This window comes from Diabrotica virgifera, chromosome 7 (genome assembly GCF_917563875.1).
Source record: "Diabrotica virgifera virgifera chromosome 7, PGI_DIABVI_V3a".
In the NCBI taxonomy this organism is placed as follows: Eukaryota; Metazoa; Arthropoda; class Insecta; order Coleoptera; family Chrysomelidae; genus Diabrotica; species Diabrotica virgifera.
In genome coordinates, this window is record NC_065449.1 from 169,188,431 (window position 1) to 169,207,946 (window position 19,516).

General features: G+C 32.5%; 1 protein-coding gene across 1 annotated transcript in view; it reads right to left on the reverse strand.

Annotated features, from left to right (window-relative positions):
• The window catches only part of LOC114325462 (TWiK family of potassium channels protein 18), a 962,626-nt gene that overhangs the window by 556,597 nt on the left and 386,513 nt on the right, over window positions 1-19,516 (reverse strand). Inside the window, exon 2 of the mRNA XM_028273543.2 lies at window positions 1,194-1,415. Coding sequence (XP_028129344.1) covers window positions 1,194-1,319 — 126 coding nt within the window. The 5' untranslated portion in view covers window positions 1,320-1,415. The remainder of the gene's footprint in view (window positions 1-1,193; window positions 1,416-19,516) is intronic.

Here is a 19,516-nt window from a genome sequence, read left to right on the forward strand (position 1 = left end):
GTTGCGTAACAATTTAATAAATTTAAATTATACTAAATAAAAATAAAACATAGAAATTAGATTAGAAATTGTAAAAATAAAAAAAAATTAAATAATGATTTGTAAAAAAAAACAATAAACATAAACCTGTCAATATTAGACAGTAGACATTAGATTAAGTCAACAAGCATGTTTATGCTTTTAAGACTTTTCTTTACGTATACTTTAGTGTAAGTAAGTATACTGAAATTGTAAATTATTGTAATAATTATTGACTTGAATAAACTTATATTATTATTATTAAACAAATTTTTTAAACAAATTCAGAAGATTACTATTTGGTTCCGGAAAATAGTTTTTATGATTTTTGGATCATTTTAAGGAAAAAAGTTTTTTTCTCATTTTTCTCAAAAGTTCATAGTTTTCGAGTTGTAACCGATTAATTTTTTTTTTATTTAGCTTAATGCCTCGACAACTTATGACCATTGGCATGCATGATCAGATACCCAGTGTAATGTGTAGTGTGTGTGTTGAGTAAATGTCTTGTTACTTAGCAAATTCGACGTTACTGTCTTTGCAAAGAGACGCTAATTGTATCCAAACGCCTACGGTCCCTCCGATGAGTACCGATCCCACAAGGATAGAAACTATTTTCATTTATTAATTTTTAATAAATGAAAAATTCTCCACCCAGGTGAGATTCGAACTCACGATCTTAAGGTCCAAAGGTAGGCGCTCTTACCACTGAACCACAGAAGGGGTACAATTAAATTGATTGAACGCAATTTTAAACATGGTGACTGCGCTTGTACTGGTAACATGAAGGAAAAACCTTTAATGGTATTTTAGTCAGTAGTAGAAACAGTCGTAGTACAAAAATCGTAGTTTACTCAAAATTATAGAAAGTCCTAACTATTTTTAGAAATGTAGATTACTTGCGAATATGCACTAGTGAAAAATTTTGATTTTAAATAGGTATAAAGGAAAACAAAAAGAATTACTTTAAACAAATTAATTTTTGTTTTAAACCCATTTTTACAAATTATAAAATAAATACTGTTTATCAACGTGGAAAACAAAAAATATTCTATTAGGTTTATATAAACCTTCACATTTACATTTTTTGCCCATATGTACATCCCATAAAACAAAAACAAAGCACTTCCGCTCATAAAAAGTATATATACCCTATATTTGTAAAATAAAAACCATACCACCAGTAAAATAATCCCGACATTGCTGAACAAAAAAGCAATAAATTGTCTGAGAAATTCTTTGCATTTTTTCAGCCACGGTCGTCTGTATCTTTTCTGTCTCCTAAAGGATTTTTTCCTTTCCATTTTAGGATTCAAGCCAATATGTTGGCTTTTTTCTCATTTTGGTGGAGGCCATCTCATCCCGATTCCTGTCGAACGAAATTCATAGTTCACTCCTCCCTGAAATGAAGAAATAAATTGGAAATATTACTTGCTTTTTATGATTTTTGTAGAAATGATGAACGTACTGCTAACGCTATATTTTACACATGCTTTTATGGCAAACGAGAAACAGCATCTTTTAGGTTTTTAATACCATATACGCTAGTCGCTGATTTCTAAAACAAGCTAATAACGTGAGTGAAAAATGATTATTAGAGTTAAAATAACCAATAATATAAAATTCTTTTAGTTTTTGTAACGACGTTTTACAGCTGAACTCAGAAAATTGAGTGGCTTAAAATAGAAACGGTATAAGTACTGTTTTCAACATTTGAAGGTAAACACGTTTAAAGTTAATACATTGTAATCGAATCTGGAAACGGATTTGACACCTTATCTTGCGAAAACACGTTTGTAAAGAGGAACTCCAAGGAATAGTGAAAGAGCAGCAATATAGTCTAAACTAGCAAATTAAAAAACTGTACTTATACCCTTTCTACTCCAAAACTTTTAAATAGTTGCTTTACAATGCAAATTACACATACAGATATAAAATAATATATTTTAATGAAAAACATTATAACTATAACATTAGATTGTATCTTTGTAATCATGTTAGAGTATTGCACTATCATCCATGTCATAATTAAGAGTCTGATACGTCCTCCATTAATGAAGTTGACGCCACTGCTGTTTTGCAGGATTTTGTTGGTTTTCACTTTCCGTTTACATCCTTTGTTTTTTCTTTTTATCTATATAGTAAGTTATCGCTGTCTTTTTCTTAACAGCAGATGGCATTTGATTTGAGTATAACACTGATGATAATATGGGTAGTATATAGTCGAACAGAGTTTGTAGATTGTAGATCCCTCCACTTCTGTTTGGTTATCTACACATCACTAGAATGTTCTAATATGTTTTCTAACGTATCGTAGAATAGTGCCATATGCTAAACGGATGTTGTGCTTGTGCCAGTATTGTTTTGTGTACTTAAAATGATTAATGCCTCTAAATTTAAGAGGTTTGCCCTCAGTATCTACTTTTGGATCAGCGATTAACGCCTGCAAAACTCCAAACCATCTAAATGAATAACACTTGTCACTGGTAATTTTATATAAATGAAAAATTAATTAAGAATAGAAAGGGTATATGTACACTTGTACCCTTTCTATCCTAAAGAGACCTGCACTTTAATTTACATAATATTTTCTTCTCGATAATAGATGGCGTATAGAGTTACCTACATATAAGTAGGAATCTCCATAAACTAATAAAATATTGTTTCTAGTTTACAATTTATTATATCCATATCTTGACGAAAAATGTACTGACACCCTTTCTATTAAGGGTATAGGTGCAAAATGTTGCCTGTTCAGTGTGTTTTAAATGCATTCATTTTTTTTTCGAATCCCGGGAAAACTAATAAATATTTTTGAAAAATTTAAACACAGAATGAAAGATTATATTTTTACCGAGGAACCAGGTCCCGAGAGTAACCAAAATGTTTCGTTTGAATGAGATATTTGAAATTAAAAATCACTCTAAAGTTTCTCTTTTTTCACGTATGCAGCTTATTGAAATAAATATTACAGAAGTTTTCAGGGACTTTCGGTCCTCGGTAATAATACAATCTTTCATTATGTGTTTAAGTTTTTCAAAAATACTATTATATCTCAGGATTCGAAAAAATGAATGCATTTAAAACACATTAAACATTTTGACAGGCGACATTTTGGGCTTATGCCATTAAAAGCCACTCAATTATTATTTTACTAATGGAATATTACTAGAAACCGGAACAATATCATATGTCCAAAAGTTTGGAATACGTACAAATAATATATCTACGCCTATGGTGGTTTCAAAACTGTTGTTGATATTCATTTTAGAGCGTTTTTACATGAAAATGATAAAAACTTTGAATCGTTTTTGTATCAGTTTGCCCATTTTGGTCACATTCAACTCATTTGCGTATTAACACATTATTTCAGTCTGTGTTTAAATTTGAATTGAGCTGTTTAAAAATGCCTAGAAACGTGATACCTATCTCACTTTGACAGATCTAGAGTAATTGCTTTATTACAACAGGGCTTTAGTCAAAGTGATATCGCGAATATTGTTGATGTTACTCAGAGTGCTGTATCTAAAATAAAAAAAAAATCCAAGAGACAAATGACGTCAAGGATCGTCCCAGAAGAGGTAGAAGTCGATGTACAACAGCAGCACAAGATCGGCAGATAACATTGATAGCTCGACGAAATCGTCTGGAATCCACAAGTGGTATATCCAGAGAAATTTCTAGGCTGCAAAGACTGAATATTTCACGGCAAACAATACCACGCCGACTAAATGCGGTAAATTTGTATCGTAGAAGACCCTTACATGTTCCTAAACTAACCTAACAACACATAATAGTAAGGTTACAATGGGCTAGAGAAATGGTGCAACATGGTCTTAACTGAAATAACGTAATGTTCTCTGATGAGTCAAAATTTAGCTTGGTATCTGATTCGCGAAGAACACTGGTTTGGAGGGCCCCAGGACGACAAGCCCGACTAGAAACAGCCCAACCGCATACCCCGTTTGAAAGTGACCGTATTATGGTTTGGGGTGGTATTATGAGTGGTACGACGCCACTGCTGGTTCTGGAGAGAAGTGTCACTGGTGCTGTGTACATAGAGGAAGTTTTAAATCCTGTCCTACGTCTATTCCGAGGGGCAGTAGGTGATGAATTTGTGTTTATGCATGACAATGCACCTCCTGATCGAAGAGCGGCAGTACAACATTTTCTGGAAGTAGAAGGAATATCTACATTACAGTGGCCCTCGAATTCCCCCGATATTAACGTTATTGAACATGCTTGAGACATTCTCAAAACACTCATGCAAAAGTGAAACAATCCCCCTATTACACTTCTCGAACTAAAAGATGCTGCTCGTGAAGAATGGGAGAGAATTCCGCAAGCCAGCTCGACCAGTTAATTGGCAGCATGCCAAATCGCCTACAGGCATGCATACAGGCTAATGGAGGAAATACTAATTATTAGTTTTATTGAAAAGTATTTTTTTCTTTACTAATTTATTTTTAAATGTATGTAAGTTGTACTTTCTAAGCTTTTCACTCCAAGGGAATAAATAATTTTTTTTGCATATCGTTTATCTGGTTTTGAGATTTATTTAGTATTGTTAAGAATTGAAACCAAATGGTGTTTACCTATTCAGAAAAGTTTATTATATAAACATCAATAAAAAGACGAAATGGAGTCTTGTTCTAGCATTCATACGAGTAAGACCTGTGCCAAGTATAATTAAAATCTAGTTTACCTTATCAGTAGTAATTAGTGTATTTGATTTCGATTTAATAGTGTATTTTAAAAAGTGATTTCTGGACAAAATTTGTACGTATTGCTTTCTTTATATTATTAAACCATTATAAATTGTATTTAATTTATAAAAAGTGCATACCAGCGGCTGGTTTCACCAGTTTGCTGGTTCTTGCTGACCATCCAGCATAATGGCTTTGAATGCAATTCTGATACCAGAACCATTTAAAGAAAAAATATAACACGAAGCTATTGTCTGTGTCTGCATGACAAGTACAAACATATACAGTAATCCTACAGTTTCTACCTCAACCATGGCCCTTCAAAGTGCTACAAATACTCAAGCTACTACATCAATTTCGTACGTAAACGCTGCAAAATCTTCGCCGAAACCACCATCCCTACCCAAAAAAGAGCAAGCCATAGTCCTTCACGCAGAAGAAAACCTTAAACTTCTAGATTACGTTAAAGCTATTGGTGATGTCATCGGACCAAAAAATATTTCCTTTGCTTCCAGAATCTCCAACAATAGAATCTGCATATATCTAGCCAACCCAAATCTCGTTGATCAACTTCTGAAGTCCCACCCAACTATCCAAATCGGATCCCTAATTTTAAGTATTAGGAAACTTGTCTCCCCGACAAAAAGAATATTAATCTCGAATATCTCTCCTTATATTCCCCACCAACTTGCAGAAAATGCAATCAAGAGTCTTGGTCTTCAAATAGCCTCCCCAGTGTCTTTCCTTAGAGCAGGAATTCCAGGTGATGAATATTCCCACATCCTCAGTTTCCGCCGCCAAGTGTATGTCTTTTCACCCTCTGATAATTTCGAGCTTCACACCTCCTTATTAATTTCATTTGAAGGCAATGATAATAGAATTTTTCTTTCAACGGACAAGATGAAATGTTTCGTATGCAAACAGGCTGGACACGTTGCGTCAAATTGCCCCAATACTTCATCTGACAATGTGTTATCACAAAATTCTACTCTTTCTCATGACCCAACTCCCACTACCGAATCAACGCCACAGCAACAGCATACACAACTTGTGACAGACAATGTGTTATCTCAAAACTCTACTATCTCTTATGACCTAACCACCACCACCGAATCTACGCCACAGCAACAGAACACACAACTTTTCTCCCATACTGAATCACATCAAGCTGAAGACGGTGATCCAAACAACATAAATATTCAAAAACCTTCTTCAATTTCTTCTACTCCTCAAACCCTACTGCCAACTTCTGAAGCGAGCAAAATAATTCCCACCGAAGAGAACATTCCCACTAAAAATCCATGTGAAAAAACCTCTGAAGTAATGGATCAACAAGCTTCACTCGGAATCATAGGAGAATCATCCAGTACATCTGTGAAAAGAAGTATTGACGAAACGTTATCCCCTCCCATCGAAAATCTGAATACTAATAATCCAACGTTTGCTCTCCCTCAAACACCACGTCAAACCAACATCCAAAAGCCCAAAAAACCTAAACGCACAGCACCTACTCCTGACGCACTTAAATTTTTCATGAATAAAAATTCCACAACACTCCCATTAAACTATGATCAGCTAATAATGCTAATTGAAAATACCCAAGGTAACAATTCACCTATAGAAATTATCCAGGAATACACAACCGATCTCCCCGGTTTAATAAACCTATTAACCATATCTTACCCATACCTATCAGACAAAACTACGAAACATCGCTTCACCCGACTTAAAAATAAATTGAATCACTATCTAGGTAAAGATATCACTGACAGTGAATTATCTTCCTCCGATGCCTAATTATCAACTCTATATTACAGTGGAATATTGATGGACTGTTCCATCGTTTACCCATGCTTCTAATCATCCAATCAGAATACTGTCCAGAAATAATTTGCCTACAAGAAACTAACCTTAGTCCAAACACAAGTTACAATTCTAAGCAGTTCAATTGTTTTAGAAATGACAGAAAATCATTTTAGACTTCCCAAATATTTCAGTATTTTTTCTGCTGAACTTTATGCAATACTCAAAGCCCTTGAACATGTCAACAAAAACAAAATATCAAAATGCTTGATCCTAAGTGATTCACTCGGTGCTTTACAAACTTTAAATCATGTGTATCCTAAAAACCCCCTAGAGAAAATGGTAAAATCTGAACTAGAAGAGGCTCAAGAAAATTCCAGACGCATTACCTTCATATGGATCCCATCTCATATTGGTATCGATGGAAACGAAGCAGCAGATCAGTGCGCCCGTAAAGTGTCGGAAAGTGTCGAAACAGAGGTAACGGAGTGTCTAAATCTCGCGAGTGACATAAAATCGTACTTTAGAAATCTAATCACGTGTAAATGGAACCAAGAATGGAAATATTCACAGACATCTTTAAGAACAATCAAGGATAATGTTTACCCGCGGCTATCGAGAATACGAGCCCGAAAACTTCAAACTGTTATCACACGTCTGCGTATAGGTCACACAAGATACACGCACTCTCACCTCTTTACAAGAGACGATCCCCCTAAATGTGAAATTTGTGACGAAATAAATAATGTAAAACATTTTTTAATTGACTGTCCACTTTTTGCAAATGAACGAATTAGATTCAATATTCCTAACAACATCAACAAACTTTTAGGCACAGATGGTTACTATGACAATATCGCAAACTATTTAAAATGTATAGGGCTATATTATAGAATCTAAATTACTGGAAGTTATACCTACACTGTATTCTTAATTTAAGATACATACTGTAATTATAGATAATAATATCGATAATTATTTAAAACTCATAGAATTATATTATAGATTGTAAGTTATTGGAACTGTACTCCTACACTGTATTCCCGCTAATCACCTCTTGGTGGATGCGGTAAATTTCCAATAAAAAAAAAAAAAAAAAAAAAAAAAAGACGAAATATTCCAATATTCCAAACTTTTGGACATGTGTAGTCTAATGGATTTAAATTAGTAATGATCTAATTTTCAGTGTAAAAACATTGCGACAAATTAATAAAACCTGAATATTTTAATACCTATATTTACGTTTTACTCTTATCTATTCTATTGAGTAACTCATTAGCCATTAGTTAGTAATTAGTAAACACAGTCGAAGGTGTCTTGGCATCGGCAACCAATTATATAACATAAAGTATGTATTGTAGTGTATCTAACGATTTTTTATAGAAAAAAAATAGTAATAATAGAGACAAAGAAAGCCACTTTTGAGTACATAACTAAAAATATCAATTTGAAATTCATATCATGAGAACAGTAAATTTTATTTAAATAAATATTCTCAAGTTTTTTTACAACTATTACTCCTTCTTATGCCTCTTGCAAAAATAAGTTCAGAAAAAATATTTTGTAAACCACAGCAATCTATTCTGGTTCACCCAAAAAACATAGAGGATAGGAACACGAAACGCAATAAGTCTATACGATGAAATTTATTAAGGGAGTGCAATTAGAACGAAAAGATGCATTGTTTCGGGAAAATTCAAACAATCTTATATTTTTCTAAAACTTTTTTTGTTAGTTTATATACATGTTAAAGTAAAAAGTTCTACTCGCAGACTTGGCCGCTAATTGTTTATTAATTGTTTAAACAATAACAATTTTTTTGTATAAATAATTTTAAAAATATCGTTAAATTCATCTTTTTCTTTGATCAAATATGTTTCTATTTTGTTTTTGATTATGCTGAATCCGAATATGGCATTGCAATTTGAAAATTTTTATACATAAGCTCTTATACAGTGTGTCTGCGTAGCTAGGAACCACATGGAAAACTTTTCAACGAAAATTCGCAAAAGTGTGTGTGTTATTGAGTTGCCGCTCTTGAAATATCTAGAGGCCACCTAGCGATGGATTCCTATGTAGTTTTGTCTTCTGAATCCAAATCTGAAAACTGCATTTCGCTATCTCTAACCATCTTCGAGATATCCGACCTCAAAATCGTCATTGTGACGACACAAGCCTCCTTTAAATTCTCATTTTCTTCCGACATAGAAACGTCAACTCTACGTTGTTTTCGTTTGACGCCAACATAAAATTAGAAGTTGACGTAAACGTCAACATAAAATTAAAATGTCAGATAAACAAATTTTATTTATTTATGTTAATGTAATGTTAAATTACACTTCACAATTTTCAAGGAAAACTGTTTATTTTGTATTTATTTATTTTTATTAGATAACAAATCTATATTATACGAGGTATGTCAAAAAATATGGAAGTTCGATCAAGATTAATGTGTCTATATTTTTCACAATATTGAAAAGTGTTATTATAAAAAGTTGTTTGGAGTTAAAAACTATGTTCTAATACGCAATTACTTGTACAAGTTGTACATCCTTCTAAAGATAAAAAAATATTTGATAATTTTTCTTAAATTACGAATACTAATACCATTTTCATTCATAACTCTTTTATTATTAATTTTAAGAAGAAAAGTTATTCTTCATAAAAAGATCTGCATGCTCTAAAATCTAAGATGCAATCATCATATATCAAATTTTTTCAATTTTATTCGAGATACGTCAAAAAATAAGAATTTTGCTCGAGAGTAGAGTACCTTGATAGTTCACAATATTTAAATTAGGATATAATTGCATATTAAAACATAGCATATAATACTAAACAACTTTTCATAATAGACATTTTCCATATTATGACTTTAAATACGTAAATAAACAAAGTTTTCGTTATGATAATGCTTGTTTATTATCATTTTCAGCTTGTTTATTATCAATTTTATGAAAAAAAAGTTATTCTTAATAAAATGCTCTGGATAGTCAAAAATATAAAACTGAACCATCAGATATCAAATTTTATCAATTATATACGAGTTATGTCAAAAACATGAATTTCGTTAAAGAGAAAAGTACCTTTATATTCCAGAATACCAAAAAAAGCTATTAAGAAAAGTTGTTTGAAATTAGATACTATGTCTAAATATACAATTACATCATTCTAATCGAACAAAAAATTTTCATATTTTTCTTAAATTACGGATACTCATCATCATTTTATTACAATTATGATAACTATTTTATTATCACTTTACGAAAAAAAAGTTATTCTTCATAAAATGCTCTCTCTCGTCTAATATCTAAGACACAACCATCAGATATAAAACTTTTTTAATTTTATACGAGGTATGTAAAAAATATGAATTTTTCTTAAGAGGTAAGTGCCTTCATTATTTACAATATTTTAATTAGAAGGATGTAATTAAACACTAAAACAAATTTTTTAATTTCAAACAACTTTTCTTAATAACAATTTTCGATATTGTGAAATGTAAAGGTACTTTACTCTTGAGTGAAATTCATATTTTTTGACATACCTCGTATAACATTAATTAAATTTGATATTTGATGATTGCATCTTAGATTATATATGATGCAGAGTATTTTATAAAGAAGAACTTTTTTTCGTAAAACTGATAATAAAAAAGGTATCAATAGGTTCCCTGTTACGCAGACATACTGTATAAGAGCTAAAAAAAAAATTTTTGCTGAACATTTATTATTTTTGAAGCTTATTATTAAATGTATTTTAGGTAAGTTTTACAGAAAAAAGTTTTGATCGCTTTGTATAAACATTTTTTTAGCTGGAAATTTTCGGTTTTTGTATTACATTTCATCTTATGTATTACATCTTTCTTAATTTTTTTTAAAATAAATAGTTTATTTTATTTCTAAAGTAAAATAATTCAGTGCATTTTAGAGACTACATCCTAAGCTTTAAAAGAGCACTATAATACTGTAATAGATCTGTTCAAACTTGAGTAATACCGTCTTAAAGTGGTGGTAATTCTATAACACTACGAAGATTTTAAAAATTACATTTTTTGAGACATCATATCATTTGAATTAAATTTTTGAGATTTTTTTTGAATGAAACATCACTTTGTAAGATGCTTGAAAAGTAAATTGTGTAAGATGGAGAGTTTTATAGGAAAAATTGTATTAGTTACACATCTTTAAATCATTTTTAAACAAAATTCATGTAAGGCTCATTTTCCGCGCACACCGTACGTATGCCCATACATTGTATTTCTTTCTATTATCACCATAATATAGCGTAATTATTCTTCTTTCATGTTCAATTTGTAAAATTTCATTTAATCGATTAGTTAAAGAATTGCATTAAAATAACTCAACTGTGCACTTCGCCATACGTTAGTTTACAGTGCGCCAATGTTTGTGAGAAGAGTGACTTTAGCGTTATAAATAAAAAATTATAGAAGATACTGATTTAATTTTAGAAAATTCTTTATATAAGGTTTTTTTTGTAAAATTTTCTGAATTTTTCAATGGTCAAGTCGGTTTTTTTCTAAAATTTATATTTTCGGAGTTATTAAAAAAAACATCTAATTTCGTAGTTCATTTGTTTAGTAAAAAATGAAGCACCCACTTCTCGAGTAGAACTTTTTGATTATATTGTTTATGAAATATTTCTTAATGAAATTACAAAAAGTTATATCTTGTTTGATTTTTTCCGAAGTGGAAATCTATATTCACTCCCCTATATTATGTACTATTTTTATTGGAAATTAATTTTCAGTTTCAATTTCAGTTTGTAATATAATAAGTTTATTTTGATGTTACGATTTACACTTCGCAGATGGTTTTAAAGACGCAACATAAACAAATTTGGTTTTTATTAGTTGCTGTAATAAATTATCTAATAGGTATGTAATGTAATTTCATTACCATCATTCATATTGTTGCTTCCACAAATATTATACATTTTCGATTATAGTTCATTCGATTACTTCAAATCAAAAAATCCACGAGGAACATAAAATTCCTGTAGCTGTCTGTATACCATAAATCACAAAAAATAATCGATCCTTTGCAAAAGGTATATTTAAAAGAACCCAATAAGGGTTACATCATATAAACAAAACGTTTTCGGATTAACAAATAATCCATCATCAGCGTTTAAAAGCCCTAAAATTATAAGTATAACATAATTATTAAAAGACAATATTGTAAAAGTTGACTAAGGTTAAGAATTGACAGAAGTCATATTTACAATAGCATACATAGACGAGCCACCAAAAAGTTAGGGGTAAACACCCTTGTAAATGCAAGATCTTAAAGGATATTACAATTTAAACAATTCTATCTATTCGTTTCATTCTAAACTTGCACAAAAAAATTGCTTTTTTTAAACACATTATAAAAGTTTTAATGAGTTTTCCCCGAGAGTTGCTTTATTATTTGGTTATTTCATGTTGAAATATTCAATTTGGAATTTGACTTTTCATGAGCCACACTACTGCATCTAGTGCGTCTAGAGACTTTATAGATAGAATATATTTTTCATGTTATGTTATGTTATATTTTTGCTAAGGATATTTTGGACGATAAAATATTTACTTTTTGAGTTATTTGCGAAAAACGATTAGTATAAGAGCTGGGAGCGGATTTTGTGCGTGATAAGTAATATGAAAAAACTATATGGGGATATGTTGAACTAGTTGTGTACATTACTTTCTCCAACGGCCGGAAACCAGAGTGGGGGCCGAGGGTAGATATAAGGGGTCAAATTCGCGGTTTTTATTATTTTTTTTGTGACGCTCTTGGCAGAGATAGTGCACCAAAATTTGGGAATAGGTAGGTCATGACATAACTAAGTAAAATCCCCAGAGCCGGAAACCAGATTGGGGGACGAGGGCAGTTATAAGGGGTTAAAATCGCGTATTTTATTATTTTTTTGTGACGCTCATGATCGAGATAGAGCACTAAAATTTGGGAATAATTAGTTCATGACATAACTAAATAAAATCTCCAGGGGCGGAAACCTGCGTGGCCGACAAAGGGGTGGGGGAAGAAGTAAATATAAAAAATATAATTGGGTTTTTTGTGACGTCACTGACCGAGATTTTACGCCCTTACAGATTTTACTTAGTTACGTCATGAACTAGTTATTCCCAAATGTTGGTGCACTATCTCGATCATGAGCGTCAAAAAAAAAATAGTAAAAACCGCGAATTTGACCCCTTTATAACTACCCTCGTCCCCCACTCTGGTTTCCGACTCTGGCGATTTTACTTAGTTATGTCATGGTCTACTTATTCCCAAATTTTGGTGCACTATCCCGATCACAAACGCCACAAAAATCTCTTATAATTTTTATATACACCCCTGCCCTTACCACTTTGTTCCCCACACAGCTTTCTACCCCTAGAGATTTTGTTTAGTTACGTCATGACCTATTTTTTCCCAAATGTTGGTGCACTATCTCTATCACGAACGTCACAAAAAACCCCTTATAATTTATATATTCACCCATGCCCGGACCCCTTTGTCCCCAAAAGCAGCGTTCCGCCCCTGGGTATTTTACTTAGTTACGTCATGAACTAGTTATTTCCAAATTTTGGTGCACTATCTCGATTATGAGCGTCAGAAAAAAAAATAGTAAAAACCGTGACTTTGATCCCTTATAAATAACTAGTCTCGTCCCCCACTCTGGTTTCGGGCTCTGGGGATTTTACTTAGTAATGTGATGGTCTACTTATTCCCAAATTTTGGTGCACTATCTCGATCAGGAACATCACAAAACACCCCTTAAAATTTTTATATTCACCCCTGCCCCCACTCCTTTGTCGGCCACGCAGCGTTCCGCCCCTGGAGATTTTAATTAGTTACGTCATGGTCTACTCATTTCCAAATTTTGGTGCACTATCTCGATCATGAGCGTCACAAAAAAATAAAAACCGCGACTTTAACCCCTTATAACTACCCCCATCCCCCAATTTCGTTTCCGGCTCTGGGGATTTTACTTAGTTATGTCATAGTCTACTTATTTCCAAATTTTGGTGCACTATCTCGATCAAAAACGTCACAAAAAACCCAATTATAATTTTTATATTCACCCCTTCCCCACCCCTTTGTCGGCCACGCAGCGTTCCGCTCCTGTAAATTTTAATTATCTACGTCATGACCTACTTATTCCCAAATTTTGGTGCACTATCTCTATCAAGAGCGTCACAAAAAAAAAATAATAAAAACCGCAACTTTGACCCCTTATATCTACCCTCGGCCCCCACTCTGGTTTGCGGCCGTTGGGGAAAGTAATGTACACAACTAGTTCAACATATCCCCATATAGTTTTTCCATATTACTTATCACGCACAAAATCCGCTTCTATCTCTCCGACTATATCTAAAAACGCGGTAAAATTAAAAAACAACCCTGGACTGAATTCGAAAACTGAAGTAGAATGTCACAGCAACATAATTCCAAATTTTCAAGAAATTCTGTCGTGACGAGGAGAATTATAAATAAACTCCAAAGCGGTCATTTACTGGCCTATTGATAATCAAAATAGTTTTGTGAAAGATGATCTTAATCAAATTTTTCTATATTTTTACAGACATATGAACATAAATCATACCGCAAGAGCATTCAGTCTAACGCTCGACGTTTTGGCATTAGACTAGACGCGGCAAAACGATGGCAACATTTCAAATGTTTCACTAGATTTATTCTGGTATGTTAAAACATCCAATAATTTTTGTCTATCCCTATAAATCTTAATCATGAATTGAAAATCTTTCTATAGGATAGTTTGATCACTATTTTATAGTAATTAATTATACAGGGCTTCGAAAAAGTTTGGCAGCAAAATGATATCTTTGAACTGAATGAATTTATATTCAATGAATTTTAAAATTGTCCGATATCAAATAATATCATGTTTTGCTTTTTTAGATCATGATTTAAGGCGGGTTTACATTACTAGTGAATAGCGAACGTGGTTCACGCTAAAAAATATGTATATGATGTCGGGATAGTATCAGGAGGTTTTTCCTGGTTTTCCCTCGTGATTTACTATGGAATCTCTAACACGAGAATTTTACTTTCATCGTTGCATTTGGTTGTCTTTTTAACCCGCGAACAGTCGGTGGCCCGTTAGATTTTGTCTTTTGTCTAACGATAGGAATTTAGACGCGAATTTACAACAAATCTTTATGTTGTAGTATTTTTATTTACTTGTAGTGTTAGAAATATTATTTCTAACAATTATTAAAGCTAATTTTTTCTCACCAAAGCCATAAATTCCAAAAGAAAAAAATAAACCTACGCATTACTACAGGAGGCATTTACGAGTGGAAAATTATGTTACAAAATTTTTCATCAAGTTATCACGAAAAAGGATAAAATGTTGAGATTTTTTCTAACGGCGCGACTGCTCGCGGGTTAGACAGACCACATGCTATGATTTTTTGTGGCGGGTATTCTTAAGTTGGAGTTGATTTCATGTAATCGAAAGAACTATCTTTCAGTAAACTCGTACCAGGAATGCAACTTATAAATATTGGCAATACTATTTTAAAGTTTTCTACTATAAAATATATAAATTATGTCTGAGTTGCCGATATAAATGATGAGTTGGATTAAATAAATTATTAGAAGAATTTTTTACTAAGCAACAACATTTTTGTTTAATTTAGTAATATTTTGTATTTTGACAACGACATCCGATTTGGGCGTCAAAACCTTAATAAAACTATTTTTTCAATTAAATTGTACCTTATTTCCCAATCAAATTAGTTAGTTATCAAAATTCCACAAGGAAATAGCTTCAGAACAACATTAAAAAACAAGCGTTATCTACGCTTCTGTGCAATACGTTTCGTGAGAAACGTTGTTGTGTTTACACTGGGCACAAGAGTTTTTTGTGTTAGTAGTGGACATGGCGTCATCATTTTTCTTAGAGGCTATTATTACAACCTCAGAAATAATAACTATGATTTCTCCAGTACATCTGTTGCTATAAAATTTTCAATTTCAAGCTGAGCAACAATTCTTTCTACTGCTGTGTTTCGTGCGTCATTATTTTTATATCTTGCGTCAGAATCATTCCAGCGTACAGGATCACTTTCATACAATTCTACAAATCTAACATAATAATATATCGGTCTCCATTTCCTTCAAGCGCTTATTTTGTAGGTAAAAGCACGTACTTAATCAAATACAAATTCTCTACGGATGTCTTTAGAGCGTGAAATATTTAACATGTTTAATGTCCATCGTGGCGTGACGTAGACCATTCGTAAGACAATCGTGCTACACGAACACGTGTTTACATTAGTCGTGTAGTACGAGCCAACTACGTAGGCGTGAGCCACGTTCGCTATTCACTAGTAATGTCAACCCGCCTTTGAGCTTTATTATATCAGTGTTTTACACGTCTCACTAGATTTATTCTGGTATGGTTGAAAATTCCATTAACTTTTGTCTATTCCGATAAACCTTATTCATAAATATCTTTTTACAAGATCGTTCAATGATGTAACTAGTATTTTTTTATAGCAATGAATTACACATATAGGGGTTAAAAATGTCTGACAACAAGATGCTGTTTGAAATGAATCCTCGTAAAATTGTTGGGTACCATGTACTTTTTTTCTGCATTTTTTGGATAATGCTTTAAGTTTTATGATGTCAGCGTTTCAAATGTTCAAATAAAACATTCAATAAATTTTGTCTCTTTCGATAAATTTTAAGCATGAATTGAAAATATTTGTACAGGATGGTTCAATAAGTCTTTTATAAGGAAAACTGCTTTAGATTTAATACACCACAGTGTGGGATACACCACAGCTGGCTCTAGAGATTCTGAAAAGAAGAAACCTAGGTCAGCTGATGGTGTCTTTCCTTATTTTAGTTTACTCATATTTGAGTACTAAGGATGCAGAATTTTGTTGGAATTATTTTATTTATGTAAGCGAGCAGGTGATGAATGTATATTTTAGATTCTCCCATTTTCCGTTATTTATCGGCCTGTATTCTTTATAAATTTGTAAAAAGCTCAGGAAATGGATAGTCACTAAGGACTCTGCATTCACACCTATAGAAAATTTTCTCTTTTTCTAACTATTTTATAGTAATCAAGTTTACAGGGTTTCTAAAAAGTTTTTTTTATTTACAACAATCCGCTTCAACTTAAGAAGGTTATTAACGGGACAGTAACAGTTAATTACACTTTGTTTAGTAAGTTGCAGTCTTTTAGAAACAAAAATAGTTTATTAGCGTTGTTATAGTCTAAAATGTCTTGAATATTGTTAGCTAAATGGTATTTAATTCTATGGCTATTGAACTTTATACACTTTTCCACTAGCACATGTTTCACTGTAAGGGGTGAACCGCACTCATCACAAGTTGGAGGTTCTTCTTTTTCAGCAAATATTCATGAAAAAATTGGGTATGTCCAAGTCGTAAACGGGAAATAATTGTTTGCTTTCGTCTAGATACCTCGGATGGTTGCCATGGTCCGACGTTGTTTTTTATCTCCTGAAGCTTTGATGATGTGGATTTCCATTTATTGTTCCAATTTTCGAAAAGATGTTTTATGAAGTAGCTTTTGAGATCCATACTTACAGATTGGAGCGACATGGGAATACTGTTATCATTTATGGCTTCTTTGGCATTTTGGTCTGCTGCTTCATTACCTGCAACTCCAACATGTGATGGGACCAAAGAAACTTGATTCTTAGATCTTCAGTATGCAATTTATGTAGTTCTTCCTTTATTAGTACAGCTATTTGATGCTGCGTGTAAATCTTTCTTATTGCATGTAGTGATGACATAGAATATGTGACGATTAATATCTTATTTATCTTGTTCGCATTTGCATGCAGTATTGCCTGGTAGATCGCATAAAGTTCCCCAGTTAAATACAGTTGCAGTATCTGGAATTTTATGTTTGTGAATCTCTGTGTTGTTAACAATTGCCACTCCGACTCCATTTTCAGTTTTAGACGCGTCTGTATATTATACTGTGTAATCGGAATGAGAGTTAATTAGATCTCTGAAGTGTTGTAAGATGAAATTAGGGTTAGTGCTATTTTTTTGGAATTGTAATAGACTGCAATTGACTGTTGGAATTTTTACAGTCCAAGGTGGAGGTGAAGATATTTCTTTGTATTGATATAAGGGTGGAAATTCCTGCCAGTTAAGTAGCTCCATTGCATGGTGGATTCTGCGAGAATAAGGGAGATTGAACTTTGAAGGGTTATTACTCATGGAGAGATCTAAAATGTTATTTATTGGAATTTTTTATGTACATTTATGTTAGAAGCGTAATTAAAGGTTAACAGCTGTCTACGAAGCATTAGAGTGGGTTCGCCTATTTCAGCTTGTGTGCTATTTATCGGAGTTTTTCTGTATGCTCCAAGTATTATCCTTAGGGAGGTGTTATGTAGCGTATCCAAAGGTTTCAACGTTGTTTTGCTGGCAGATGCATATGCGACACATCCGTAGTCAATCTCAGAGCGAATTAAGGATCTATATAGCATGAGCAGTGTTTTACCTTCAGCACCCCAAGTCCTGTGAGCTAGATACTTTAACAAGTTAAGACCATTTCGACATGAAAGAACTAACTGCTGAATAGGACTTTTCCAATTTAACTGTTGGTCAAATATCATTCCTAGGAATTTTATTTCGTTTGTATAGGAAAGATTTTGATTCTCAAGTGTGAGATTTGGTTTATCCTCAATACTTTTTTTTGAAAATATTATACATTTTGTTTTATTAGAACAAAAACTAAAACCGGTGCTCAAGGACCAATTTACTAGTTTATTTAAGTGTTCCTGTAATATTGACGCCATATGATTTACGTTTTTTCCTTTGATGTAAAGAATCAGATCGTCAGCATATAGTCGTGCCTGAACCGGTTTCGCAATGATTTTTACTATATCGTTTATTGCTATTAAAAATAGAGTAGGGCTGATGACTGATCCTTGTGGGATTCCGTTTTGTTGTTCTCTAAGATAGGATATAGCACCATTCGCTCGGACTTGAAATGTTCTTTCAGTTAAAAAATTGTTTATATAGGCTAAAATATTTCCTTGATATCCCAACTTGTTTAGAATGTTCAATATACGGTGTTTCCATACTGTATCAAATGCTTTAGTTATGTCAAAGTAAATCGTCATACATTTTTGGTTATTTTTAAAAGCTTCGTGAATGGCGTTTTCCAGATCGATAATGTTGTCGTTTGTAGATCTGCCTGGTCTAAAGCCAGCTTGTTTGATAATCAGTTGATCATTGCGTTCCAGGTTCCACATTAATCTTCTGTTGACTATTTTTTCCATAAGTTTACATGAGGAACATGTTAATGATATAGGACGATATGATTCTGGGTGTAATTTATCTTTATTTGCTTTAATAATAGGAATAACAATGGCATTTTTCCAGATTTTTGAAAATTATTTTTGTGCCCACGTAATATTGAAAATTTGGAGCAGAAACTCTTTTGCTACTACGGGAAGTTTTTTAATGAATTGTATTGGTATGTCATCTGGACCTGGTGAAGTGTCTTTTATGCTATTAAGGGCATCTTCAAATTCTCCATAACTAAGAGGTATATTAATAGCGTTAAATTCGTCGGAAATTGTAATAGGTACTGCCTCCTCCTCTTGTTTGTATGTTAGGAACTCGTTACTGTAACTTTGGTTGGATGAGAATTTTTGATAGGTATCAGCTAGTTCATTTACTATATTCTGTGGTTCAGATAGTAGCGTTTTTTCTTTTTGTAGGTTCACAATTTGCTGGTAGGTATGCTGCCCTGTTATTTTTTTTTAACTTTTTTCCAGACTGATGATATATTTGTACTACTGTTTATGCTAGATATGTATTTCTGCCATGATTCTTGTTTGCTTTTTTTAATTATTCTTCTTGCTTCAGCTCTACGTTTTTTGTACTCTGTTAATAGATCAATATTTTTGTATTTTTTGTAGCGGTTCTAAATTGTTTTACTTAATTTAATAG